General features: G+C 46.3%; 2 protein-coding genes across 9 annotated transcripts in view; both read right to left on the bottom strand.

Moving 5' to 3' along the window:
- The window catches only part of Myo1f (myosin IF), a 53003-nt gene extending 32436 nt beyond the window's left edge, over nucleotides 1-20567 (bottom strand). Inside the window, exons 1-6 of one of the 2 annotated variants that reach the window (XM_006990866.2) lie at nucleotides 20424-20567; nucleotides 2268-2405; nucleotides 1752-1841; nucleotides 1568-1662; nucleotides 97-184; nucleotides 1-10 (exon numbers count right to left, since the gene is read on the bottom strand). The exon at nucleotides 1-10 is cut by the window's left edge and continues 80 nt beyond it. In XM_006990866.2, coding sequence (XP_006990928.2) covers nucleotides 1-10; nucleotides 97-184; nucleotides 1568-1662; nucleotides 1752-1841; nucleotides 2268-2405; nucleotides 20424-20426 — 424 coding nt within the window. In that variant the 5' untranslated portion in view covers nucleotides 20427-20567. The remainder of the gene's footprint in view (nucleotides 11-96; nucleotides 185-1567; nucleotides 1663-1751; nucleotides 1842-2267; nucleotides 2406-20423) is intronic. The other variant, XM_076559038.1, reaches the window with a different exon arrangement.
- A 2236-nt stretch (nucleotides 20568-22803) lies between these two features.
- Adamts10 (ADAM metallopeptidase with thrombospondin type 1 motif 10) overlaps nucleotides 22804-27098 on the bottom strand; it is a 30101-nt gene continuing 25806 nt past the window's right edge. For all 7 annotated transcript variants that reach the window (XR_013047145.1, XM_042266760.2, XM_006990867.4 and 4 more), the window contains 4 exons: nucleotides 26672-26876; nucleotides 26141-26317; nucleotides 25877-26039; nucleotides 22804-23499 (listed from right to left, as the gene is read on the bottom strand). Coding sequence is in view for 6 of the 7 variants with exons in the window: in XM_042266760.2 (XP_042122694.2) it covers nucleotides 23390-23499; nucleotides 25877-26039; nucleotides 26141-26317; nucleotides 26672-26876 (655 nt within the window). In the remaining variant the exon portion in view is untranslated. The remainder of the gene's footprint in view (nucleotides 23500-25876; nucleotides 26040-26140; nucleotides 26318-26671; nucleotides 26877-27098) is intronic.

Below are 27098 nucleotides of genomic sequence, written 5' to 3'. Positions count from 1 at the left end.
CTTTGACGTGCTAGGGGTAGAGCCCAGGTAGAAAGAGATCAGTCTGGGTCATATGGGTGTAACTGAGGGAGACCTGACATATCCTTCTTGTCTTACCTGGACCTTTTCACCCCCGCCAGACACCTTGGAGATGTAGCCCATGATGTACTTAGCAGCCACTGTTTTCCCAGCTCCGCTCTCTCCACTGGAGGTGGTAGGATGAAGGAATAGTTAGTGGGCAGGGATAGTGGAAAGGACCTTTTCAAATTCCTAGTCATTCATTAATTCATGCATGTATTTATTCTTTTACTGAGCACCCACAGTATTCCAGACCCTACTCTAGGTTTTAGAGATTAAACAGTGAATAAGAAAGATTAAAAAAAAAAAAATCCCTGCTCCAGGGTCTGGAAAGATGGCTTAGGGCTAAGAGCACTTATTTCTCTTGCAGACAACATGTCTTTGCTTCCCAGAACTGACACAGTGGTAATAACCATCTGTAACTCCGGTTTTAAGTGATTGAATACCCTCTTCTGGCCTCTGAGAGCAACAGGCATGAATGTGGTGCACAGATATGCATGCAAGCAAATCATGCACACACTTAACATAAAAATAGTAATTTTTTAAAAATAAAAAATATCTTCTCCCTCCCCGCAAAAAAGAAGGGGCTGGTGAGGTGGCTCAGTGGGTAGAGGCACTTGCTGCCAAGCTGAGTTTCATGGAAAAGACCTGATTCTTGAAAGTTCTCCTCTGATCTTCACACTTGCATTGTGGCATGTGGCAGCCCCAATAAATATAAATAAATAAGTAGATATGATGTACAAATTCCTTGGGCTGGAAAGATGGCTCAGCACCCATTGCCAAGTCTGAAGACCTGAGTTCATTCAGTCCCTCATATGGTGGAAGGAGAGAATTGTTTCTTGGAAGTTGTGTTCTGACTTCTATATGCATACCTTGACATGCATGGATCTATACACATATACACAAAATAATGAATAAAATGTAATTTAAAAATTCATACCCCCACATTTATCTATTTTATGTGTGTGTAGTATGAGCATGGTATATGTGTTTGTGGTATATGTGCATGTGTTTATGTATTCATGTGTCTTTATGTATAGATTGGAGGACATCTGGTATTCTGCTCCATCATTCCCTGTCTTATTCCCTTGAGACAGGCTCTCTCACTGAATCTGGAGTAAGGCTTGTGGCCTGCAAACCCTAGAAACCTGCCAGTTTCAGTCTCTCCCAATGCTGGAGTTATAGGTGTGTGTGTCCAAGTCTGGCTTTTTATGTAAATTCTGGGAGTTTGACCTCAGGGTCTCATCCTTGAGCAGCAAACACTCTTACCTGCTGAGCCATCTCTTTAGTCCTGGAGCTAATATTTAGGAGGAAACAATAGGCAGTAATAAAATGAATAGACACACTGTATCAGGAGCCAAGGGAAATAAAGAAAGTAGAACAGAGCAATAGGGATAAAGGGACATCATGGCATGATTTATGAGTTCATGACAAATTACCCTTGGTGGTGGTGTTTGAGGACATGCCTGGACAGAATGTTCCAGAATCCCTCACCCTACTACATAATCACCTGATAATGACACACTGGTTCTCACAGTCGATCATCATATTCCGGTACATGTTGTCGGTGAGGGCATAGATGTGCGGGGGATTCTCATATTGAGCCTGGTGGAGGAGGTCAGGTGTCAGTACAGAGCTGGAGGCCTCAGAGGGTAGGTGTGGGCATATTTCCACCCATCCAACCCTGGTCTCACCGCGCCCTGGTAGAGGTCAATTTCTCGGTCAGTGAAGTAGGGCATCTGCTTAAAGGGGTTTACAGAGATAAGCACTGAGCCAATATATGTCTTGAGAGGTAGTTAAGAACCATGCAGTGTCTTGCTTTGCCTTTCTTACCCCTTATTCTATCCCAACAAGACTTCCCAGAACCTCTTGCTTAGAGAGAGAGGTGAGATACTTGAATGTACCTTGAGTCTCTTAGGAAAAGAAGGCTGGATCCAGAAAGAGGGAAATACAGTACAGTAGTTTAGCTACTCCAAGGCAGAGGTGCAGTGGCAGCTACAGCATCTCAAACCACAGCACTATTGTTACTTGATCTATTCTTCAATCTGCCCATCCTTCCTCCATTCATTCATCCTCCCCTCCAACCCTGGGCTGGGCTTTCATAGGCCCCTCTGCACTGCCATCCCCTTGGCATTCTTCTCTGTCCCAGTGCATCATCCTAACTTCTATTGCCCAGTCATCCTCCCATGTCCTTGCACTGCTTTGGATACGAAGATGTAGTCATCCATGAAGCGCTTTCGGAGGTTGCTCACGATGGCGTCCTCAGTGATCTGGGGCAGCAGAACCATGTCATCCACACCGCTCTGCTTCACATTGTGACTCTGCCAGTGAAAACGCTCCTTGCTGCCCTGCAGATGGGAGTGGACGAATGGAGGGTGAGCCCTTTCAGGGGAGCATGGTCAGGGCATCTAGTTTACCTCCACTACAGCTTCTAAATTGTCCTTCCTCAGATACCCCAATTATGGCTAGGCTTTTGTTGTTGTTGTTGTTTTAAGACAACATTTCTCTGTGTAGCTTTAGCTGTCCTGGAACTCATTCTGTGGGTCAGGCTGACCTAAACTCACAGAGATCCACCTGAATGGCTAGTTTTAATTGTCAGCTTGACACAATTTAGAATCACCTGTTAAGAGTCTCAATGAGGGACTGTCTAGGTCAGTTTGGCCTGTGGCATGTCTGTTGGAGATTGTCTTGATTACATTAGTAAAAGTAAGAAGACCTGTTCACACCCCAGCCCTTCATGGGGAGAGTCTAGGTTAGTATTATACCAGTCCTTGTAAAGAGAGGGTTAGGTACAAGTAATCATTCATTCTCTCTCTTTCTCCTCTCTCTCTCTTTCTCTCTCTCCATGTTTTTACTATGTAGCCCTGAGTAGCCTAGAATTCATTATGTAAACTAGGCTAGTCTTTAACTCATAGAGATCAGCCTACTTCTGCCTCCCGAGTGCTGGGATTGAAGGTGTGTGCTACCACATCGGCTCTCTCTGCTCTTGACTATGGATGTACTCTAACTAGCTGCTTCAGGTCTCTGCCTTTACTTTCCCACAATGATGGACTGTAGCCTGGAACTGTGAGTCAATTAAGCTCTTTGTCCATTAAAGTTCCTTTTGTCAGAATATTTGATCACAGAAACAAAAAAGAAAAGATGACAACCCTGTTTCTTCCTCACCTATTGGGAACACCCAGGAGGTAGATCAGGCCACTTCAGGCTCCCTGGTGTGTGCTGTTAGGAGCTGAGTATGAAAGTCCGTCCTTGTGCCCACAGATCTCCAGAGAGACCAGGAATATTAAACACACATGGTTATCTTTCCAATGGCAAAGATGAAATACCTGTTCTTCCATCCAGAAAGCTGGGAATTGGAAGTGATTAATAGCCTGGTGATCTGTGTTGGATCAGGCCTCATCAAGCTCATACAACCAGGACCAGAGGTGCCTAGCAATCTAAATGACCCTTACAGCCATGGGCTCCCCCAAGCTCCCATAACCAGGACCAGAGGCGACTTAATAGTCCAAATGACCTCTGTGCTATCTGTATGATCAAGACCAAGCCAGAGCCTTTCCTAAGCCCTTAAGCTAGCATAGGTAGCCTATCTCTAGAACCCATCCTCTTGGAAGAAATGACATGTACCCTGAGTTGAGTTTCATTGTAATTACACTTCCTTGTGCAACAGGGATTGTATTACACCAGAAAACTTTTTTTCCAAATTGCACTGTATTTTAAATATGCTGATGATGAACTCCTTGTCATCAGACTCTTTAGAAGTCTTGATCCAGATTGATGAAGTCAATCAGAACAGAGTTTTCACTCTCATCTCTTTGAGGTTTGCTTCTCTCCCTGACACCTGCAGAGACACCGCCCCCCCTCAGTGTGTCATCAAGCCCAAGTTATGAAATGCTGGAGATCAAACCCAGGACTTTGAGCATGTAGGCAAGAACTCTTGTAGCTGAGTTATATTCTCAGCTCTTTGAGGGATCTTTCTGAAGTATGGTACAAGACAGGCATGGTGACATACTGGTAATCTCAGCACTTGGGAGGCAGAGTTGGGAGGACTTCCATGCAATTCAGGTGAGCAGGGTATATATATTCAGACCCTGCTTCTAAAAAAGGCTATCAGTATTGCTCAGTGGGGAAAGGTGCTTGCTACTGAGCCTGATGACCTGAATTCAATCCCCGGGACTTACATGGTGGAAGGAGAGGACCAACTCTTGGTTCTCTGGCCTCCACACACGTACTATAGCATGTGCATACTCTCCCAATCAATCAGTCAATGAGTATAATTATAATTTTCAAATATATATCTGTAATATCTATCTATCTATCTATCTATCTATCTATCTATCTATCTATCTATCTATCTATCTATCTATCTTTAATACAGATCATCAGCTACAGCCATGTCTCAATTTCACAGCCTGAACAATGAAGGCTGAATCCTTTGCTTTGACATTCAGCTCTTTGGGATGTGGTCCTGGCTAAAATCACCTCTGATGTGGTCCTGGCTAAAATCACCTCTGTTCATTCATCCTCTCCCTCTTTCCTCCTTTCCTTCATTCAAATGAGCCCTCACACCTGTAGACTAGGCTGGTAGGAGCTTCAGATCTTCCTGCCTCTACCTCAAGTGTTGAGATAACAAGAGTGCACAACCGCACATGGTGTATGCAGTGCTGGGGCTGCAACTCAGGCAGGGCTTTGTGCATGCTCAGCAAGCACTTTACCAATGGAACTCCCAGCTCCTTTGTCTTGCTTTCTCTCCTTCCTGACCATCACAGTATGAGCAGCCTCCATCACAAAGCTCTCAATGCTATGATATGCTGATCTTCCTCAGGTCCAAAGTGATGGCTACTGCTGAAACCATGAATCAACCCTTCCCCTGTTAAGTTGTCTGTGTCAGGTATTTTGTCACAGTGAAGAAAAGGCTAGGAAAAGAAGGACATTTTGAGGTGGGAGGCCAAAGAAGGTGTGGTGGTTTGAATGAGATTCCCTTCCACAGTCTCAGGTATTTGAATACTTGGTCACCACTCTGATGGTGGTGGCACTGTTCAGGAAGTTTGGAGGTGTGACCTTGCTGAAAGAAGTATGTCTCTCTGCTTCCTGCTTATGGTTTGAGATTCCAAGTCCAGTCACCATGCCTTCCTGCTCCTATGATTCCCCATTCTGATGGTGATGGGCTCTCATCCCTCTGGAACCATAAGCTCCAAATAAACCTTAGTTACTTTTCTAATGCTGTGACAAAACACTGTGACCAAGTCAATTTATAAAAGTAAGTGTTTAATTCGGCTTATAGTTCCAGAGGGTGGGAGTCCATGATAGCAGAGCAAAGGCATAGTGGCAGGAACAGCTGAGAGCTCATATTCTGATCCATAAACAGTAGGCAGAAAGAGCACATTGGGAACGAATGGTAGTTTTGAAACCTTAAAGCCTGCCCTCAGTGACATACTCCTCCAAAAGGCCACACCTCCCAAACTGCCCAATCATGCCATCGACTTTGTTTAATACAAAGTATTAAAACATGTGATCCTATGGGGCTATTCTCATGCATACTTTCAAGTATGGATCTCCAGGGAGCCTCTGTGTACAATGGGGGACTGTTTTCTCCAGGGTGCCAAAAAGGCTGGGCTGTATAGGTAAACAGGAATTAACACCTTCGAGAGTTCTGAACCAAGGCATGGTGTGGGGGGGGGGGGCGGGGAATGGGGGGACTTTGGAATAACAGTGTTTTGTTTTTAATCAGTGCTGGGGATGGAACCCAGAGCCTTGTGCATGTTAGGTAATTGGTCTACTACTGAGCTACAACCCTGGCCTGTGGGACTATTTTTGGTTGTCTTAGAGATGGGGATGTGGTTGCCATTTAGTGGGTAGATGCCTGCACACAATTAATTAGAGATGGGAGAAGGGGGGACTGACTCACTATATAGCCGTGGGTAGACTGAAACTCACTACGTGGACCAGGCTCCTTCCAACTCATAGAGATCTCTTGGCTCTACCTCTAAATGTTAGGATTAATAGTATTGTCACCACTCCTGGCTCAACAAAAATATTTTATGTAAAGAGAAAATCAATACCAGTTGAGTATTGTTAATCAAAATGTTTCAAGTTTTTTAATTTTATTTTTATTTTTAAACAACCAACTAAAACCAAACCAAACCAAACAACAAAAAAACAAACACCGCTAACACCACCAAAAAACACCAAACAAACAGCAAACCCATTTTAGAACACAAGCATGGTGGCTCCAAGCACTTGAGAGGCCAAGGCAAGATTGCCATGGTTTAAGGCCAGCCTGGGCTGCAGAGTGAGACCCTGTCTTAAAATAAACAAACAAACAAACAAACAAATAAATTAAAACCAAACATATTACAAAAAAAAAAAAAAAGGGCTGAAGAGATGGGTATGCAGTTAAGAGCACTTGCTCCAAAATCACGAGGACTGGAGTTTAGATGTACTGTGTAATAAGCTGGGTACCCCTCAAAAATGCCTATAACCCCAGCTCTGGGTGTAGTGTGCAGAGGCAGAAGGATTGTTGGAATTTGTGGCCTTCAGTCGAGCAAGAGGTTCAGGAAGAGACCCTGATTCAAGAGAATAGGTGAAGAGTGATGAAGAGGACCCTGTGACTACTTCACCTTCTTCTGGTCTCCTAGTGCAAGCATGTACAGGCTTCTGTGTGTGCACACACTTGCATATATATCTACACAGACATAATAAATAAATACACGCTCTCCCCCAACCCCTACCCATGTGATTCATTTGAAAGAGCATTTGCCTAGCATGCACAAAGCTCTAGGCTACAACTCCAGCAATACATACGACTGACATCGCTGGTATACACCTTTCATCCTAGCACTCAGGAGGAGGAAGAGGCTGGAAAATGAGTTCAAATCCATCCTCAGCTCTAATATATTTAGTTGGAGGTTAGCCAACTAAATACATGACATGACATCCTGTCTCAAAAAATACTTGATTTTGGAATATTTGCGTGCATATTATAAGATATTTTGGGGCTAAGACCCAAGTCCCAACAGGAAATTCACTGATGTTTCCTTTACAGTTATACATAGCCTGAAGGTTATTTTAGACACTTGTTGCTTCATGCTTGGGCAAGGTGTTTATTTATAGCTATGTACAGATGGAGACCATACAAGACACCTGGAGAGCAGAGGCTTGTTGGAAGATATTTGATTACACTGCATAAAGATTTGTCACTGTGGTTGGTTTAATAAAAAGCCAAATGGCCAATAGCTAGGCAGGAGGTATAGTCAGGACTTCCAGACAGATCTCCGGGAATAAGAAATGGGGAGTCGCCAGCCAGACGCAGAGAAAACAGGACATGCAGGGGGAGAGGTAAACGTCTAGAGTCACATGACAGCATGTAGATTAATAGAAATGGATTAATTTAAGTTATAAGAGCCAGTTAGAAACAAGCCTAAGCTAAGGCCAAGCTTTCATAATTAATAAGAAGTCTCCATATCATTATTTGGTAGCTGGTAGGACAGAGACAGACTCGCTACAGAGGCTGAGTCCAAACACATGCTGTATCTGTCCGCAGTGCCCCCTCCCAGGCCCACTGGGTGCTGCTTTCACTGCTCACGGGAGTTTGTACAGGGAGGATGGGCTCATTCATAGGGTATTTGGCAAAGCCCTAAAGGTCATTTTATACATCCTATGTAGTGCACCTGAGTTTTTCTAGGACTGCCACATGCTGTCAGGTGTCGAGTTTTCTACCTGTGTATTTTGTTGACACTCAAGTTTGAGCCAGATGCAGTGGTACACACATGCCTGTAATTCCAGAACTCTGTAGCTGAGGCAAGTAGATGGTGAGTTCCAGGCCAGCTTGTATAATATAACTAAACCCAAACCAACTAAAAAATTAAGGTTCAACAGGGTGGTGGTGGCACATGCCTTTAATTCCAGCACTTGGGAAGCAGAGGCAGGTGGATCTCTGTGAGTTTGAGGCCAGCCTGGTCTACAGAGCGAGAAGCAGGACAGCCAGGACTGTTTCACAGAGAAACCCTGTCTTGAAAAAAAATAAAAAAAAGAAAACCAAAATTTTTTTTTTTAAGTTTCAGGGCATTGGAGTAATGGCTCAGCAGTTAAGAGCATTTGCTGCTCTTGCAGAGGACCCAACTTCAGTTCCCAGCACCCACATGGTGGTTTGTAACTGTCTGTAACTCCAAACTCAGAGGGTCCAGTGCCCTCTTCTGGCTTCCTTGGGCGCCAGACACCTACACTGTGCACAGACATACAGTAGGCAAAACATGTGTATACCTTTAAAATTAAAAAGAATGTAATGTTAGAATCCAGCTGCATACAGGCCGCAGTAGCTTTCAAGCAGCCTTTCCACTCTCATAGATACCAACGGGCAACCTCCTGAGACACTTGAGTCATTCGCCAGCGTAATACCAGGTACTAAGGGTTCTCACCTGGGGGAATGAGTTTCCATCAAAGAGCCCAGCCACACTCATTCTCCACCCCTTTCCCTGCCTCCTGCCTGAAAATCGGAGAACCTGGCTGTAGACTTATGCTGTGAAACCTCCTTCATCCTCCGAAGGGGATGACTGAGACCCCTACTTGTGCCACCAGACCTTGGTTTTCTCTCTTTAGAGCCCCTGCCATGTTGTCTATCTCTGGTACCGGGGCCTGAACTCTTCTCAGAGCCTGGGCTACATTTCTGTAACTCAGCCTGTCTGTCCCTGGCATTAATAACTTTTTGTTTTGTTTTGTTTTTTTGAGACAGGGTTTCTCTGTGTAACAGTCTTGGCTGTCCTGGAACTCACTCTGTAGACCAGGCTGGCCTTGTCCACCTGCCTCTGCCTCCAGAGTGCTGGGATTAAAGGCATGCGCCGCCACCACCCGGCTGTTAATAACTTTTTTGTTTGTGTTTTTTTTTTTTTTTTTTGAGACAGAATTTCTATGTGTAGTTTTGGTACCTGTCCTGGATCTTGCTCTGTAGACCAGGCTGGCCTAGAACTCACAGAGATCCACCTGGTTCTGCCTCTGGAGTGCTGGGATTAAAGGTGTGCGCCACCACCACCCGGCTCTGCTAATAACTTTTAATAAAAACCTTGCTCCCCAACAATCTGCCTTAGTATCCCTCTTGAGCCTGCATTTGAGACCTTTTGCAGGTGGGCACATCTGGTGGCTTCACTGCATTTTGGGGCCACTAGTGTGAGCACTTTCAGATTTGTTAGTATCCACAACTTTTCCTCTGCTTTACAAAGGATTACATGAATTCCTTTTCCTTCCATCCTTTTCTTCCCCCTTCTTTTTTTCTTGCTGAAACAGCATGAAACCCAGGGCCTCACACATGCTAAGCAGGCATTCTACTCCTTAGCCCCTCACTGGGGGATTCTAGGCAGGGGCTCCACCCTGAGCCACATCACCTTTTACTAGAGTAGAGGATTATAGTATTATGAGCCTTGTCTCCAGACCTTCCTTGCTGTGTTTTATGCTTGACTTACATGCACAGGATCCTGAGTTCTTCCCCGGCACTGCAGAAAAGCAGTTATCTCTACATGAAGGAGACAGGGCAAGAGGAGGAGAAGCTCATGGAATGCAACAGGGTGCAGTTAGAGGTGACATATACCTGGAGGGGTTAAGAAAGCACTGCCTCGGAGGTCAGAGGTATCCAGGACAAGTGGTGCCCTATGTGAGATGAGGCTATGTTAGAATGTGTTGGGAGCTGCAAGGAACTTTGAGCCATCTGAGTTACTGAAAATTGACTGCACTCTGAGAATGGCCCCAGGGAGGGTGTTGGCAAGATCCTGGAGTCATAGTGGGAGGTGTAAAAGGACAGTGAGGACCCACCATCAGCCAGTCTGGCCAATAAGAGGAAGGACAGAGGCTGGGGAGGGAGGTTGGGTGACAGCAGCCAGTGCTTCCTGCTTGCAAGACGGGAACAGCAGAAGTGTTGGTGAGGACAGATCATGAAAACTAGATGTGGAGTCCTAAGACTTCCATGTACTATTAAGTTTCACTTTCAGTCCTTACTAAGCGTCTTGTTTTTTTTTCTTTTGTTTTTAAAATTTTTATTTATTACTGTTGTTTGTGTATGTGAATGATGTGAGTGGGTGTGCATGTGTGAAGACCAGAGGAAAACACTGTGGACTCAGTTCTGTCCAGCCACCTTTATGGGTTCTGAGGATCAAATTCAGTGAACTAGGATTGTTCAGCAAGTGCCTTTACCCACTGAGATATCTTGCTTGCCTTTTTTTTTTTTAATTAAGGGCACCACACCCTTAATCCCATGCACTCGGAGGCAGAGGCAGAAATAGATGGATTTCTGTTAGTTTGAGGCCAGCCTGTTCTACATAGGACAGCCAAGGCTGTCCTATGTAGAGAGACCCTGTCTTAAGTATATATATTTATTTAAAGAGGCAGGGTCATGTAGCCCAGGCCAGCCTCACACCTGTTGTGTAGCTAAAGATGATCTTGAGATTCTGATCTATTGCCTCTGCCGCCCAAGTAGTGAGAGGATATATGTGCAGCATGGTACCCACTAATTGGGGTTTGTAAAGTGCTAGGGATCAAACCCAGGACTTCGTGCATATGAGACAAGCCCTCTGCCAACTGATCTACATCCCCATGACTAAGTCATGACGTACATGACTAAGCTTAAACAATTAGTGTATGTGTGTATACAATTGTGTGTATACAAGTGTGTCTGTGTGGGGTGTGGGTACTGGTACCTGTGTACATGCAGACGCCAGAAAAGGGTGTTAGTTGGATATTTAGGACCTGGAGCTAATAAACATTTTGGGGATGTGGATACTGGCCTCTTAACATCCATTTTCATGATGGCACATCAACGCTGTTCACTGCTGAGCTATGGCTCCAGTTCTGTGACCGGGGGTTTTTAAGTGGATTACTTCAACTTTTCCTTTCAACACACAGAGGGTGGTAATATTATTAGGTCCATTTTTCATAAGAGAAAACTTTGGTGTCTCAAGGTTGGAGGCTGCAAGACCAGCTGTGGTTGGCCCCTCTGGCCTTTCAGGCTGGGTTCCTCTTTCTGTTCTTCCCCCACTCTTCACACTGCTCAGTGTCTTCTCTCTCTTGAAGCTCATGATGTTCACTTCCTGTCTGTCCTGCCTCCCTCCAATATCCAAGCTCTTCCACTTGTTCTGAGCTCCACTATGTCATAAAATCATCCATGTATTCCTGTGTGTACTCCTGGCTACTTATGAGGTGGAGGCAGGGTTTTGGGGGTGTTGCTCAGTTGGCATTGTTTGTCTAGCTTCCATCTCCAGCACAATATAAACTGGGTGTGATGGTGTACACCTTGAACCCCATCATTCATGGGATGGAGGCAGAAGGATCAGGAGTTTCAAGAACACCCTCAGATACATAGTGAGTTGGATGCTAGCCTGGACTACATGAGACTTTGTCTCAAAATGGCTATGAGGTATGGTGGTACTGGAGAGGTGGCTCAGCAGTTAGCAGCACTGGCTGCTCTTGTAGAGGACCTGGTTTGGTTTCCAGCACCCACATGGTGGCGCACAACTGACTGTAACCCCAGTTCCAAGGAATCTGATGCCCTCTTTTGGCCTCCTAGGGCACTGCATGCACATGGTACACAGACATTCATGCAGGCAAAACACGCATAAAATAAAATAAATAAATCTTAAAGAAAAACAACAATCTAAAACCTAGCTAAACAATCAAATAATTGAATGAATGAAGGACCCTAGGGGTAAGATTGTCCTTCATGCCCCCTCAAGAACTCCTTTGTCTCCCCAGTTCAAGTTGAAACTATGTGTTCCTAAGTTCCTTCCTTAAGCTGTGGGTGGGAGGAGTTGCAACAAATAGGTTTGAGGTCTCAGTTGACCACAAGCTAAATATGACTCAATCTGCTGTCTCTTGTGAAAGATACTGAGGGGCTGGAGGTGGCTATGGTGAGAAGTGGAAGGCAGATTCTTCCTCTAGCTCTTCAGTTAGCTCTGCCTACATGGGGGTGGGTGGTGGGTGGGTGGGGGTGTGGGGGTGAGGGTGGAAGTTGGGAGATGACATGACAGCCCTCTTGGTGCTATTGAAGGGAGGGGCTGTTTGTGGTCAAGGTGGTGGCTCTTGTAGGACTCAGGCTTGTAAGCCCTGCAGTGTAGTGAACACAGTTCCTGATTTCTATCAGTGCTTAGAGTAGGTACAGGCCTGGCCTAGGGCCCCGCTCTTGAAGCTCTTAAGTGGTGCTGCAAGTCAATGAAGCTAGTCCCCCAAGGAGAGGCCATGTTGGAGTGCGCAAAGGCTAAGTGGATATATCACCTAGAGCTAGACTTGCAGCTTGAACTCAAGGGCCAAAAAAAAAAAAAAAAAAAAAAAAAACCTTGGATATGCATGTTTGGTGGGTGTGAAACTCCAGGATCCTAGCTTCTTTGAGTGGGGAGACCAGGTTCAAATAAGGCCAGGAGGATGCTCAGAAGCTATTTAATAGCAATGAGCTACTCATGGCATGCCCGAGGTAAGCTCTCATTTTCTAGGAAAAGGAAGGGGAAGCCATAGTCAAGGTGACTACTAAGAGAAGTGGCCTCTTAAAGGGACCTAACTGAAATCATCTTCTACTTTTTGTTTATCCAGCACTTTGCTAGGCCTTCCTGCCTCAGTTTCCTCATTTGAAAAACAAGACCTCCAAAGGCAATAGACTTCATGGGGCAGCTGCACAGATTCAATGAGGCAAAGGTTGTCACATAATACTAACATTCCCCATCGTCACTATGGGTGTCAGCCTTGAACTTGGCCAGCCCCAATGGGCCCAAGGCAGGAGGAAGAGCCAAACATGCAGCTTTAGAATTCATCCCAGATGTGCCAATTGTAACCAGCTTGGCTGGGTGAACATATTCTACAATGACACTGTGTGCCTCACTTTGGCTGTCAGACTATTGAAACAGTGGACCCAAAGAAACTGGCATTTCTCCCAGGAATATCATGCAGGGAGAAGAGAAAGCTTAAAGCTAGGGCCAGCCAGCAGACCCTGACTTGTTAGACCACCTTACAGCAGAGACATGGGTGGGTCAGTGGTAGGCAGGACCACATCTTCACTAGGAACTACACAGATAAGCATAACTCTGGGCTCTAACTAAACCTAACCTAATTTCAGGATCCAGAAGATGGACTTGGGGTGTGTGTGTGAGGGATCAGTATTGGCTCAGGACCCCCAAGACCAAGTTCTCAGCACAAAGAGATTTATTTGCCCCAGAAGAACAAAGGTCAGGGAATAAGAGACAAAGGAGATGGAGCATGAGGGAGAAGGGGAAGGGAACAAGAGAAAGGGGGCAGGGGTACTTGTCCCAGAGGGGAACAAAGGACTGCCTCTGGATAGAGGAGACAGGCATGGCCCATAGGAAAATGGCAGTTTATAAAGGTAAAGGGGTGAGCCAAAGTTTTTTTGTTTTTAAATTTATTTTATGTGCAATGATGTGAGGGTGTCAGATCCCCTGGAACTGGAGTTACAGGCAGTTGTGAGCTGCCATGTGGGTGCTGGGAATTGAACCTCTGGAAGAGCAGGCAGTGCTCTTAACCGCTGAGCCATCTCTCCAGCCAAAGGAGGTTTTTGATTGCTGGACTTTAATACTTTCATAGCACCTTGGTAGTCAGCCTCAGGACGAAGAAGTGGCCAAATAAGGGAACAGACCTTGGTGGCTAGCTTCAGGAATGCATTCTAACAGTTTTTAGCAAGGCAGAGGGAATGGGGGAGAAGGGCAAGGCCTCCTAGAGCCATGCCCATCATGTTCAAGCTGACCAGAGAGTCTCTTCAGATGGTGTCACTGTATTTCCTTATCCCTCTTCCCAACGTGGCCACAGAATGAATCTCCTTTTTCTGCTTTTCCCTTTTAATCTGGCTGTTGTAATTGGCTTATGAAGGACTAGTGGCTAGATCTGACATGTGAGAGCACAGGCTGTGCCCCCAAGTCTGGTAACAGAGCTCTCTTAGAATTGGGTGGTGATGAGTAAGAGCTTCAGACTAGAGAGAAAGAGAACAGCCACTTCCTTCCTCAAGGAAGCTGTGCAGATGTGAACCTGATGCTGTAGCTGCTCTGAATCCAACTGTGGCTCTTGTACCCTGCCCTTGGCCCTCAGGGAGTGACCCTAGAATCCCTGACCTGTCTTCCCCCAGCCAGGGAGGTTTTGGACCACACCCTGCTGCACCACTGAACTGTGCAAACAACAATCTTTCCTCCCAAATCTCTAAGTGTCTCACTCTCCCTCCTCAAGGCTGGGGGTGGGGATGTATGTCGGGTGGGATCAGTGGGTTGATTTTCTTTTGGCTTAGCCAACAGGTAGGGACCTTTGTCTTTTTGGAGGTAGCTGTGGTCTGTTGCACCTCCTCAAATTCTTCACATAGAGGCTGGGGTTGGGGGAACTCAGGTCTTAGTGTTTTGCTCACTAGACCGGATACTAGTGGTTTCCATACCCAAAGCAGATGCCTGCCTGTCCCCTCCTATCTTTGTTGTCCCATCAGTTGTCGGTCCCTTTATTGTTTATTATTTTAAAAAAATACCATATTGCTTTCTGTAATCAAACACATATAGATAAGGCCTGACTTATAGATAATCAAACACAAATTCTGTAATCAAACACATATAGATAAGGCCTGTATGCTTTTTCAAAAATTAAAATTTTGTTTGTTTGTTTATTTATGTGTTGGGGGTGTGCTTGTGTGACATAGCACACCTGCAGTCAGAGGGCAACTTGGAGAAATGAGTCTCAGGATGGAACTCAGGTCATTAGGCCTGGCAGCAGGCACTTTTACCTCTGAACAATCTCAATAGCCCAGCTTTTTCTTTTTTTGAGATGTGTTTCATCATCCAGGCTACTCTTAACCTCCCAATTCCCGGTTCCATCTCTCAAGTTCTGAAAATTTCTGGTGTGCTGTGCCATTATGCCCGTGAGATGGCTTAGTGGGTAGGGGGCTTGCGGCCAAGTCTTATAACCTGAGTTCGATCTGGATCTACACAATGAAAGGAGGGAACACATTCTTCTACTTTGTCCTGTGACCTCCACAAATTGTGCCATGGCCCACAAGCAAGTTCACTCCCCTCCCGATAAATAAATATTATTTAAAAAATTAATGTAGCTTTAGTTTATTTGTGATCAGGTCTTATTTAGCCCAGGCTGGCCTCCAAGTTGCTATATAGTAGAGGGTGACCTTGAATTTCTGAGCTTCTCGCCTCTACCTCCCAAGTGCTGGGATAAGAGGTGTACACCACCATGCTGGTTTATGTAGTGTGGAGATGGAACACAGGGCCCCATCCACATAAGGCAAGCACCTCATCAACTGAGCTACAACTCCAGCCCCACGGTTGTGGGTTTTGCTAAGTCTCTTTTGTAAATACCTCCTTTTTTGGTTCATCCCCCGACCACAGGCCTCCTTGTTCCTTCTGGTTTTTACGAAAGATTTATTTCATTTTTATACATGTGTCTGTACGTGTTTGTGCAGTGTGTGTGCACACTTGCATGTGGGTACCCATGGAGGTGAGTTGAATCCCTAGAACTGGAGCTACAGGCAGTCCTAAGGCACCTGATGTGGGTGTTGGGAACTGAACTCTGGTCCTCTGCAAGAGTACCACTTAACCACTGACCCATCTCTATAGTTTCCCGTTATTCCTTTTTGTTTGATTTTGTGGTATTAGGAGTGGAACCTAGGGCCCTGAACTTGCTAGGCAAGTGCTCTGCCACTAAACCACATCTCCAGCTCTGTCTGCTTCACTTTGTGCCTCAATCTTCAAAGCAACCACCTTTACCCTCAAGTCACCACTGTTACCAAACAAAAGCTGCCCCCACCCCTTCACACTCCACAAAGTCAAACAGAAACTGCTATAATCTTTCGAGTCAATGCATCAAACAGAAACAACCAACAATTCCACCATTAACATTGCTTATAACCGCCAGCCTCGACACCCTCACCATCAACCAAAATCAACTAACCACTACCAACATTAAACAGACATAAGTGATGATGCATGCCAGCCATCCCAGCATTTTGGAGGTTGAGGCAGGAGGATCATGAGTTTGAGGCTAGGTTGAACAAAAATAAATAAATAAATAAATAAATAAATAAATAAATAAATAAATAAATAGTGTCCAATGACAGTAACAACCACAAAACAATAATATCAGAAAGATAGCTGAGAGGTAAAGGTGCTTGCTGCCTAATCTGATCACCTGAGTTCAATTTCCAGTACCCACACGGTGGAAGGGGAGAATCCACCCCTGCAAGTTGTTCTCTGACCTTTACATATGCCCCCATCCCAAAATAAATCAATGTGAGAACAAACTCACACTGAGGGGCTGGGAGATGGCTTAATAAGAGTGCTTGCCACACAAGCATGAGGACCCAAATTTGAATTAGAAGCATTCATACAAAAAACCAGCCATGGTCTCAAAGCCACCTAGAACCCCAGTGTTACAGAGGTGGAGACAAAGGCATCTAGCTGACAGCCTAACTTCAGATTCAATGAGAGATCCAATTCAAGCAAGAGAACAACAGAGAAGGACATCTGGTATTATTCTCTGGTCTTCACATGTGGTCGATCAGCACATACACCTTATACATACACTGCACACACAGACATTGACAACCATACATAACCATATCTCATCCAAAATCTAATAGTAAATGCTAGATCACCATTACTAGAAACTAACAATGAACAACCAACAGCAAATGAGTATTAACCCTTCAAGCTCCAAATAACCAGCATAGTCAGTTTCCTGCTGAAAATAACCAACAATCAATGACTAATATTAAACACCAGCTATTCCGGCATGGTGGCACATGACTGTAACTCCGGCACTCAGTAAGTGGAGGAAGGAGGATCAGGAGTTTAAGATCATCTTGGCTACATAGTGAGTTCAAGGATGACTTATGACATATGAGACTTTGTCTCAAAAAACAACGGACTGGGGATGAGCTCAGCTGGTAGAGTGCTGGCCTATCATGCATGAAGCCCTGGGTTCCATCTCCAGTGTTATATACAGCAGGCATGGTGAATCATGCCTGTCATCCTAGCTCTTGGGAGGCAGAGACAGGAGGACTGGATTTCCAAGGTCATTCTTGTCTATATCATAGATTTGAGACAAGACCCTGACTTAAAGCACCAAATACTGGCAGAGTCTGAAGGGATGGCTCAGTGGTTAAAAGTACTTGATATTTTCTCAGAGGATGAAAGTTGAGTTCCCAGCACCCACATGGTGCTCACAATCAAGCTCAAGGGGATCTGAAACCTTCTTCTGGCCTCCATAGGCATGCACATGACATACAATTACACTGATGTGTACACATAAATAAAAACAGAAATATGTCTTAAAAAATAACAAAACCAGAGAGCTTGCCAGCACCTGATTGGACTAAGAGAGCCTTTGTCCAATGACTGATGGAGGCAGATGCAGAGATCCATGGCCAGGAACCAGGCTGAGCTCCAGGAATCCAATCCATGAGAGAGAGGAGGGATTCTGCAGGTGGGGGACATTGAGATCATGATGGGAAGACGTGTAGAGATGACCATCCACACTAGTGGAAGCCCATGAACTGTAGATTAGTGGCTGTGGAGCCCCCATGGGACTGGACTAGGCCTCTGGATACAGAAGATCGTTGAACTGTTTGGGGGGCACCCAGGCAGAGGGATCAGGATCTGTTCCTGGTGCATGGGCAGGCTTTGCGGAATCTGGTGCCTGTGGTGTGACACCTTGTGCAGCCTTGGTGCAGTGGGAAGGGGCTTAGACCTGCCTAGGCTCAGTGTGCCAGGTATTGCTGACTCCCCATGGGAAACCTTGATTTGGGGGATGTGGGGATGTGGGGTGGCTTGTGAGGGAGGGCTGAGGAGTGGAAGGAGGGAGGAGGTGGGATCTGTGGGTAGTATGTAGAATGAGTAGAAAATTTCTTAATAAAGAAAAATGAAAAAAAAAATCCAAAAGATCTGGGACACCATGAAAGGACCAAATCTACAAATAATAGGAATAGAGGAAGGAGAAACCAGGTCAAAGTCACCAAAAAAAAATTTCTTTTTTTCTTAATATCTTGACCTTTTTATTTGTGTAAATAAAATATAGAAAAATTTTACTTTATTTTTTTCTTTTAATGAAAATAAATTTTAAATATGCTAAAAAATAATAAAACTAAACACCAGCTGTCATCATAGATGACCACCACTTCCAACCCACCCATGAGAACCATTGTTAGCACCAATCTCCACCAACCAACAGCAACCTTCACCATTAGAACCACAACAGTACCAACTCAACAAGGAATGCCCAGTGACTTGTTTATAGTAGCCAATGACCTACACCCATCTCTATCACTGAATCCAGTAATGCACCTCCCAGGCACCATCAGCTACTGTGCAGTTAGTGTGCATGTTCCATAAAAGGCTCTCTTTCCACAGCATCCTGGCCTTCAGCAACCCTCCGTGAATCTCTCCATATACCTAGACACAGTGATGGTCCTTATAGATAATGTCTTTTTCTTTCTCTCTCACTGTCCTCTTTGACTTTCTTTTCCTTCCCTCCTGGCTGCCTGTTTGCCTTATAGCCCAGGCTGGATTCATATTCACTATGTAGCAGAGGATGGCCTTGTACTGATTTTCCCATCTGCGTGAACTTCCAGAGTTCTGGGCTGATAGATCTGGTTTATGTGTGCAGGGCTTCCTGCATGCTAGGAAACTTTGGTTTCAGCTTTGGTCCTATTTTGGTCCTTATTTGGTCTTGCTAGGTAGTACAGGCTGGCCTCCAATTCATGATTCTCTGTCTCAGTCTCCAGTTGTGTGCCACTATACCTGGCTCCAGGTTTCATCACTGTTCACTTTGACTCATTTTTCCCCTCAGATCTGTCTGCTAAGCAGTCTGTTGACTAAGCATTTCACAGTGTTGGCAGCCTAGGAGGGGTTTCCCTTCCTTTCAAGCGGCAAATCTCTTCCTGTTTTTCTTTTTCTTTTCTTTTCTTTTCTTTTTTTTTTTTTTAAACACAGAGTCTCATGTAGCCCAGGCTGGCCTTGAACCTGCTATATAGTCAATGATGACTTTAAACTCTTGCCTCCACCTCCCAAGTGCTGGGACAATAGGTGTGCAGCACCACGCCCAGTTTGTGTGATGCTCAGGATAGAATCCAAGGCTGTGTGCATGCCAGCAAGTGCTGTACCTACTGAGCACAGCCTCAGCCCTCACTGGCTTTCTAAAAGATGGTCTCTCTTACCCTGCTTCCCTGCCTCCACTCCAGGCATAATCGCTGTAACCCCCAAGGACCCCAACAGCTACCCCTCTCCTTGGAGCATACCCTTATTCTCATTGACAGAATGACAAAAAATGAAAGCTGAAGTAGACTGTGGGTTTGTGGAGCCACAGGGGTGACTTGTGTGACCACTCCTGGCTTTTATTGTGCATGCCATGATGCTGCTGGGTCTAGCTAGCATGTCTAGATGTTGATCATCCCCCAGCCTTGTCATCATCAGCAGGCCTTGAACTTGTAGTGACATCTCTGGCTGCAGTATCTCTACTCCCATCCCCATTGTAGTAGTGAGAACACAGTCTCTCGTCCTTTGTACCCTTCCATCCTTTGTCACCTAGTCCTGTCTCCTCCTCCTCTTTCTATACCTCCTCCCCATCTCCTCCCTTTCCTGTTTTTCTCCTTTTCTTCTTTGTCTAGCTCCTTCTCTTCCTCCTCCTCCTTTGCTATCTCCTGCCCCACCCCCACATCTCCAACTTCTCCTCTTTAGTAATATTAACTGGAAGTTAAATGACGACGACGATGATGGTTTATTTTCAGTGCTAGAGATGGCACTCAGGACCTTGAGCATACTAGCCAAGGACTCTACCACTGAGCTACCATCTGCCTCTGAGACTGTTACAGTGAAACCACCTATCATCATTTGCACTGCTACCACACCCCACAGCTCTCATGTGAGACACAGCCAGTCCCACCACTAGTGGACTCACAGTGGTCAAACCCACAGACCCCCATGAATGTTTCCAATGAGAGTCCCACACCCCAGAAACATTCCCATCTCTAGACGAACTTCCAAATATGAGCTTTGGGACAGAGGCCAAGACAGGGGGAAGTGTTTGTTTCAAACCACAGGGGAAGGCTAGTGTCTGAGAGGATTCTCTAAGCCCCTGGAAAGGGACAGGTCCCTTCCCTGCAAACTGTGTAATCCCCTTAGCGACACCTTCTCTGTTCCTATTACTCTGCAGTCTTGGTCCCCATAGCCAATCTGGCACCCTTAGATTAGTACTTGATTCCTGGTGGAGGACATGGGACTGCCCTGTGCTACTCTGTGGGAGTCCCTCCCCCAAGGTTCTGCAATTCTCTTAACCATTGCCCCAATTTCTGAGGGTGCTTAGGGCACTGCCACCAGGCCATTACTCCCAGAGCCCCCCCTTGAAGAACTTACCATGATGAGGGTTGGTGTCTGGGCTCCTGTGGGTAGTGACAGAGGTGCAGGCTTAGGAGCTTCTTGGGGGTGGCTCAGGCATGGCCCTGCTTCTTCACTTATTCCTTCTTCAGACTGTTGGCCCCAGTTCCTCTTGCAACAGCCCCTCTCTCACTTCCTTTGACGGGAGGGGCCATGGCCACAGGGGAGGGAAGCTGAGGGCGGGGACAATGCTCTGAGCCCTAGCAGCAATGGCCCAGCTGAAGTTGGTCGGAGTTTGGAGCCTGAAGGGATAGGTTAAAGATGGCTGGCAGCCACTGCCAGACTGGAGAAAGCCCCTTCTCCATCTACCTCCTCAAGAAAAGAGGCTACAGCAAAAAGCATCTAGGTCAGCTGACTACAGGACTGGCCACATAGTTGAGGTCTCTCTCTTCAGAGTCAAGGAAGGGAAGTGCCATTTCAGATGTGTGTCTACTCTGGGTGTTCTCGTGAAAACCCCTTCCCCCTGGACAGTGTTCCTCCAAACCCAGGTTTTAGTAAGGACAAAGGGAGTGGAAGACACCGCAAGCTTTATGCCTATGTAAAGTATATAATTTTGTATGTCAGATCTGGACTTCTCTCTCTTTTTAAATCCATCTGTGTGTTTGTGTGTTTGAGTGTGGGTGTGTGTATGTGTGTGGAGGTCAGGAGACAACCTCAGAGGCCAGCTATCAGCCCCCACCTCCGAGACAGGTGTCTTTGTTGTTTTCCCACTGTGGAAGCCAGGCTAGCTGGCCTGCAAGCTTCTGGGATTCTCCTGTCTCCACCTCCCATCTCAATGTTGGAACACTGGGGATGCAGATATTTGCCACTACTATCTGGCTTTATGTGGATTCTGGGGATTCAAACTCATGCTTTTAAAGGCCTAGACCCAGATCTGGCCTTCAAAAAACAAGATTTACTTCAAATAATTGTACTCACAAGTATGTGTGTATAAACCAGAGGCACTGGATCTCCTGGGCCTGGAGTTACAGGGAGTTGTGAACCATCTGATGTGGGTGCTGGGAATTGGACTGAAGTACTCTGGAATATCAGGAAGCGTTCATAGCAGCTGAGCCATCTATCCAGCCCCTCCACCCCTGCTTGCCACATATCTGAATTTGTTGTGGATTTTTGTTTTTGTAAGACAGGGTCTCACTATGTAATTCTGACTGGTCTGGAATTTGCTATGCAAAGTAGGCTAGCCTCAATCTCAGAGATCATCCTGCCTCTGCCTCTGGAGTGCTAGGCCCAAAGGTATGCCCAATCTGGGTTTTCATACCTGCAGCTTTGCTATTTTCATGACTTGGCTTTACCAGCAGTCATGAGAGCATATAGGGCCCACCATCCTAATCCTTGATCTTTGGAAGATCAGATCTCACCTGAGTCTTCTCTTGACATTTGAGGAAATGGCAGTTCCAAGAGGTTGTCACCTAGCCGGGCAGTGGTGGCACATGATTTAATCCCAGCACTCGGGAGGGGGAGGCAGAGGCAGGCGGATCTCTGTGAGTTTGAGGCTAGCCTGGTCTACAGAGATAGTTCCAGAACAACCACAACTGTTACACAGAGAAACATTGTCTCAAAAAACAAAACAAAGTGGTTGTCACTTTTTCATGCCACCCACTGAGGATGTGGCTAAGACTGAACCAGACCCATGAGTCTAGCAGGGACCTGTGTTCAGATCCATCTTTGGTCCATGTCTGAGGACTGGGATGTCTCTGTGTCCTGTGCTCTCTTGATGACGTGTGCCCCCTCCTGGTCATAGCTGAGAAGCCCCGTCTCCAATATCCAGGATCAACTCAGTATGTAAAAAGGGGCAGAATGACCACATTTGGTTGGGAGTACAAGGAGACTGGACTTTTGAAAGCTTCTATTAGAAACTGTACTTTTATCTTAAAAATGATTGTTTGTTTCAAGACAGGGTTTCTCTGTGTAGCCCTGGCTGTCTTGGAATTTGCTCTGTAGACCAGACTGGCCTTGAACTCAGAGATCCACTTGCCTCTGCTGTGGATTAAAGGTGTGGGATTAAAAGCGTGTGCCACCACCACCTGGCAAATGATAGTTTTTTATTTGTAGTGGTCAAAGTCCTTTCTCTCAGCCAAAGATGACCCATTAGGAAGTGTGGGCACCTGCCCCACTTTTAAAAGATCTTTTAGTTTGTTTATTCATTCATGTGTGTGGACACATAAGCCACAGCAAGCTTGTGGGGGGCAGAGTACAATTTATAGGAGTTAGTTCTCTCCTTGTACCATGTGGGTCCCAGAGATTAAATTTAGATAGTTAGGCTTGGCAGCAAGTGCCTTTACACACTGAGACATCTTGCCAACCCTAGCTGTGTTCCCTTTATGAGATAGATGCCTATACAGAGACACAGACTCATTCGTGAGCAGAAATCTATACAAGACAGAACTTTATTGATGTAATGCTTCTTGGTGAGGAGTGTGTGGGCCCCAGGGTAGGGCTGGTTAGCACCATGGTGGGGGTAGCCTAGATGTTGGGCTCCCCCTGGGGCAAGCAGGGTGGAGGTTGGGGCAGATCTTTCCCCTGGTCAGTCTGGAGGAGGATCACAGGGAGGTGGTATTAATCCCAGTCCCCATAGCAGATATAAATCCCCCCAGCTCAGAGTGGAGGGATAGAACAGTGCTGGGGGGCAGGGCACCGGCATACCCCCTCCCCACCCCCACTCTTCACAGTACATATTCCGATCAAAGGTGGGGGGAGTGTTGGGGACTTAAAGATGTGTGCAACAAGGGGCAGTCCTCTCCCTTCACTGTCAACTGGGCAAGGAGAGGGTCCCTGGGGTAGCCAGCTCTTCTCCATCCCCTAGCCAGGAGTTCTATAGGAGTTACCCAATAAATAACTTTCAACTACATCTCACTGTTCAGTCCCAGCCCCCACTCCCTCAGGCCCTCTCCGGTGGGCTTTCCCCTTAGCCTGTGCTCCGGGGTGGCTCCTGGTGCTGCACACCCCTAGCGGCCTTGGCAGGTCTTGCAGCACATCTGGCGGAAGTAGGCTCGGCTACAGAACTGAAATTTGAGCACCAGGGGGCAGTAGGCCACCTTGTTCACATCCTTGCATTCTGTAGTGGTGGAAGGGAGGGGCAGAAGAGGGGGGGGGGAAGGGGGGAGAGAGAGAGAGAATATCAGAGTCCAGTGCTTCTCCTAGCAGTCGTGAGCTCTAGCTGGCCACTTTGCTTTCCTGTACACCAGTTTCCTCATCCTTCACAGAGGGTTTATAGTCATGCTTGCATCACTAGCCTATTTTGAGGATCTATGTACTTATTATTCTATGTATGATGTGTATGCACAGATGTGCATGTCACAGCACAAGTGTGGAGGTCAGAGGACAACTTTGTGGATTTGGTCCTCTCCTTCCATTGCTATGTGGGTTCGGGGGATTGAACTCAGGTCATCAAGGTTGCACTACCAAGCACCTTTACTCACTGAGCCATTTCACTTTGTCTCCTGGTTATTGTTTTGAGGGTTTTGAATACAGCATCTGAAGCTAAGACATATTTCTTTTTCTCTGCTGTAAATTGAACCTAGGGCTTTGAGTATGTTAGGCAAGCACTCTGAGTTATATTTCCTAGCCCTCCTTTGACGTTTTATTTTGACAGTGTTTGGATAAATTGCTCAGACAGGATTTGCTCTATAGTACAGGCTCGTCTTGAATGTGCAATCCTTCTGCCCAGGCCACCCCAATAACTTAAGATGACAGAACTGTTATCCTTTTCATGCCAAGAGAACCTGTGTGAGGCCACCATCACACTAGGTTCCTTTGGCTTTTCAATAAACCAAAGACCTTGAGCTCAGCTCAAAAAATTCATATAAAGACTGGTTAATAGCTCAGTGAGAGAACATTCACCTAGCACCCATGAAGCCCATAATATTTAACAGCCTCTGTTGGGGACCATGGATACAAATTTCCACTTAGCAGTGGTATGTAGTTTCTTTTTTGTTTGTTTGTTTAAGATTTATTTATTTATTCATTTATTATGTAGTGTTCTGCCTGCATGTATACCTGCAGGCCAGAAGAGGGCGCCAAATTTCATTACAGATGGTTGTGAGCCACCATGTGGTTGCTCGGAATTGAACTCAGGACCTCTGGAAGAGCTTTTAACCTCTGAGCCATCTCTCCAGCCCAGTATGTGGTTTCTAATAGGCTCCATATCCTTCATGTAGCACTTCTTCCCAAACGAATGTATCATTTGTACTCTTCACAGATGATGTGACTGATACAGTGTTGGAAGGCAAACCATTGTCATTTAGTCTTAGAGTGTGGAATAAATTTCTCTACTTCCCTCTATCAAAAATAGGTTTACAAAAAAAAAAAAAAAAAAAAATTACAGCTGGGTGCAATGGCTCACACGCCTGTAGTCCTAGGTATTATGAAGGATTGCTTGAGCATGGAGTTTGAGGTAACAAGGCCTGATTTAATAAAAAGAACCATTTGTGTGTGATGGCCCATGCTTGTAATTTCAGCACTTGGGACAAGAAGTTCAAAGTCATCCTTGGCTATATAACAAGGTCAAGCCAGACTGGGGCCTATGAGATCTTGTCTCAAAGTGATAAAACAAACCAAAATAGCCGGGCAGTGGTGGCACACTCCTTTAATCCCAGCACTTGGGAGGCAGAGGCAGGCGGATCTCTGTAAACTCAGGCAGAGGCCAGACTGGTCTAAAGAGCGAGTTCCAGGACAGCCATGGCTATACAGAGAAATCATCTCTTGAAAAACCAAAACCAAAACCAAACAACAATAACCCCCAAAAACAAACAAATAATGAAAAATAAAGAAAAGAAAAAAAATTACTTAGGTTAAAAAAAAAATAGGTATAGTGTAAAAGCAATGGTGTATAAGCACTGAATTTTCCCTCCTCCCAAACTGGCACACGTTATCTGGAGATACGGAGGGGTCTACAGAAATCATGAGTGTGGTAGGGACTACCATTGTCTAGTCATCATTTACAGAAATGTTAGAAACATCTCACAAATCACCTGGCAGATTTATGTGGTCCAAAACATCAACAGTGCCTGAGTTGGGCTGGGGCTGAGGTAGTAGCACCCTCGAATACAAGCCCTGGCTACCATCACTGGCACTGCAAAAACTGGATGTGTTGGTGAAGTCCTGTAACCCTAGCACCTGGAAGGTGGAGGCTGGAGGGTCATGAGTTCACGGTCACCCTTGGTTGTATGTTGAGTTGGACGTCAACCTGGGCTACGTGAGATCTGAGTTTGAATCTGAGACCCACATGATGGAATGACAGAACCAACTACCTGTAAGTTCCCTCTGACCTTCAAAGGAACCCCAAGGCAGATGAATCCCCATCTCATCCCCAAATTATGCAAAAACAAGTAAAATTGTACCCGATTCTCAAGGACTAATAATCAGGAAACTTGGCCCATGCTCACTTGTTGCTTATCAAAGCCTGGTGCCCTTTTCCTCTGTGGTCCACCTACCTTCTGGGCCATCCCCAGGGGGCACCGCGCTGTCACACTTGGCTTCACACTGCTGCATGGTGGATGGCCGCAGGGCCTCAGTGCACTCTCGAGATGGCTGGCCAGTGTGGCTGGTGCAGCGCACTGTGCGCTGCTGCTGGCCAAGGCCACACTGTGAAGAGCACTGAAGAGAGGAGCCACTGAGTCATCTCTCTAAGACCGCGGTCTTAGAGAGTTATCTCTCTCAAGACCTCACCTTTATCCCACAGGGCAAGGCCCACCTACCTCACCCCACTCGCTGGCCACCCATCGGGCAGGAGGGCAGCGGCGCAGGTTGCATCGCATAGTGGCTGGTGGCTTGGCTGAGGGAGGGCAGTGCCCAGGGGGCAGTGTGGACCGCTGATCTGCACTCTTACAAAGGACTACTCGGTGGCGGAGGCCAGGCCCGCAACTTGGGGTGCACTGCAGTTAGAAGGGGTGTTTTATATTCAGTGGATGGGTGGGTGCTAGGTCAGTGTGACACAAGGAATGGACAGGTAGCTGATGGCCCCTGTGCTGTCCTCCAGCCCAGTCTCTGTTACTGTGTCACTCGCAAGCCTTACCACCTGCCCCAGACTGGGACCACCTTTCATTTGCAATAGGCCAGACCAAGCCCAGAGTCCAGAAGCCTTGGCACCCATAATGCACCTCTCTTGATCATGGTAGCAGTGGGGCTTAGGGCAAGATTGTTTCAACAGCTTTTCCACACAGACAGCCCAGTTCCGTGTGCTTTCTGTACTGAGAGTGGGTTGGGTGGGAAGAAAGGTAGAAGCTGACCTCAGACCAGTCCAGGGCTGCCCACTCAGGAGGGCACATTGGGCCCTGGCAGGCCTCCAGCACAGGTGGGCGTGGCTGTGGACAGGCGTTGTCGTCCAGGGCTTTCTCCTCTGCAGCAGACACCCGGCGCTGGCACACCACTGAGCGGCTTCGCACACCAGCATCACAGGTACGGCTGCACCGTGACCAATTTCCTACAACCCAACTGTGGGGGTGGAGAAATGGGTCTGAGTGCTGCACAGTGCAGGGCAGCTCAACCAGCGAGCTTCTGGATTCGCCTATCCTAGTCTTCCCCAAACTGGCACTGGGCAGCTCCCCCTCAGAGATCATTTTTACCCCATATCCAGACTTCAGATAGGAGGGAGGGCTCTGAAGAGAACCCATTTCTTGGGCTACAAGCTTGACTACAGTGCATGGCAACTCAGGC

The sequence above is a fragment of the Peromyscus maniculatus genome, chromosome 22 (assembly GCF_049852395.1).
Source record: "Peromyscus maniculatus bairdii isolate BWxNUB_F1_BW_parent chromosome 22, HU_Pman_BW_mat_3.1, whole genome shotgun sequence".
Taxonomy (NCBI): Eukaryota; Metazoa; Chordata; class Mammalia; order Rodentia; family Cricetidae; genus Peromyscus; species Peromyscus maniculatus.
This window is presented reverse-complemented; position numbering and strand designations above follow the sequence as displayed.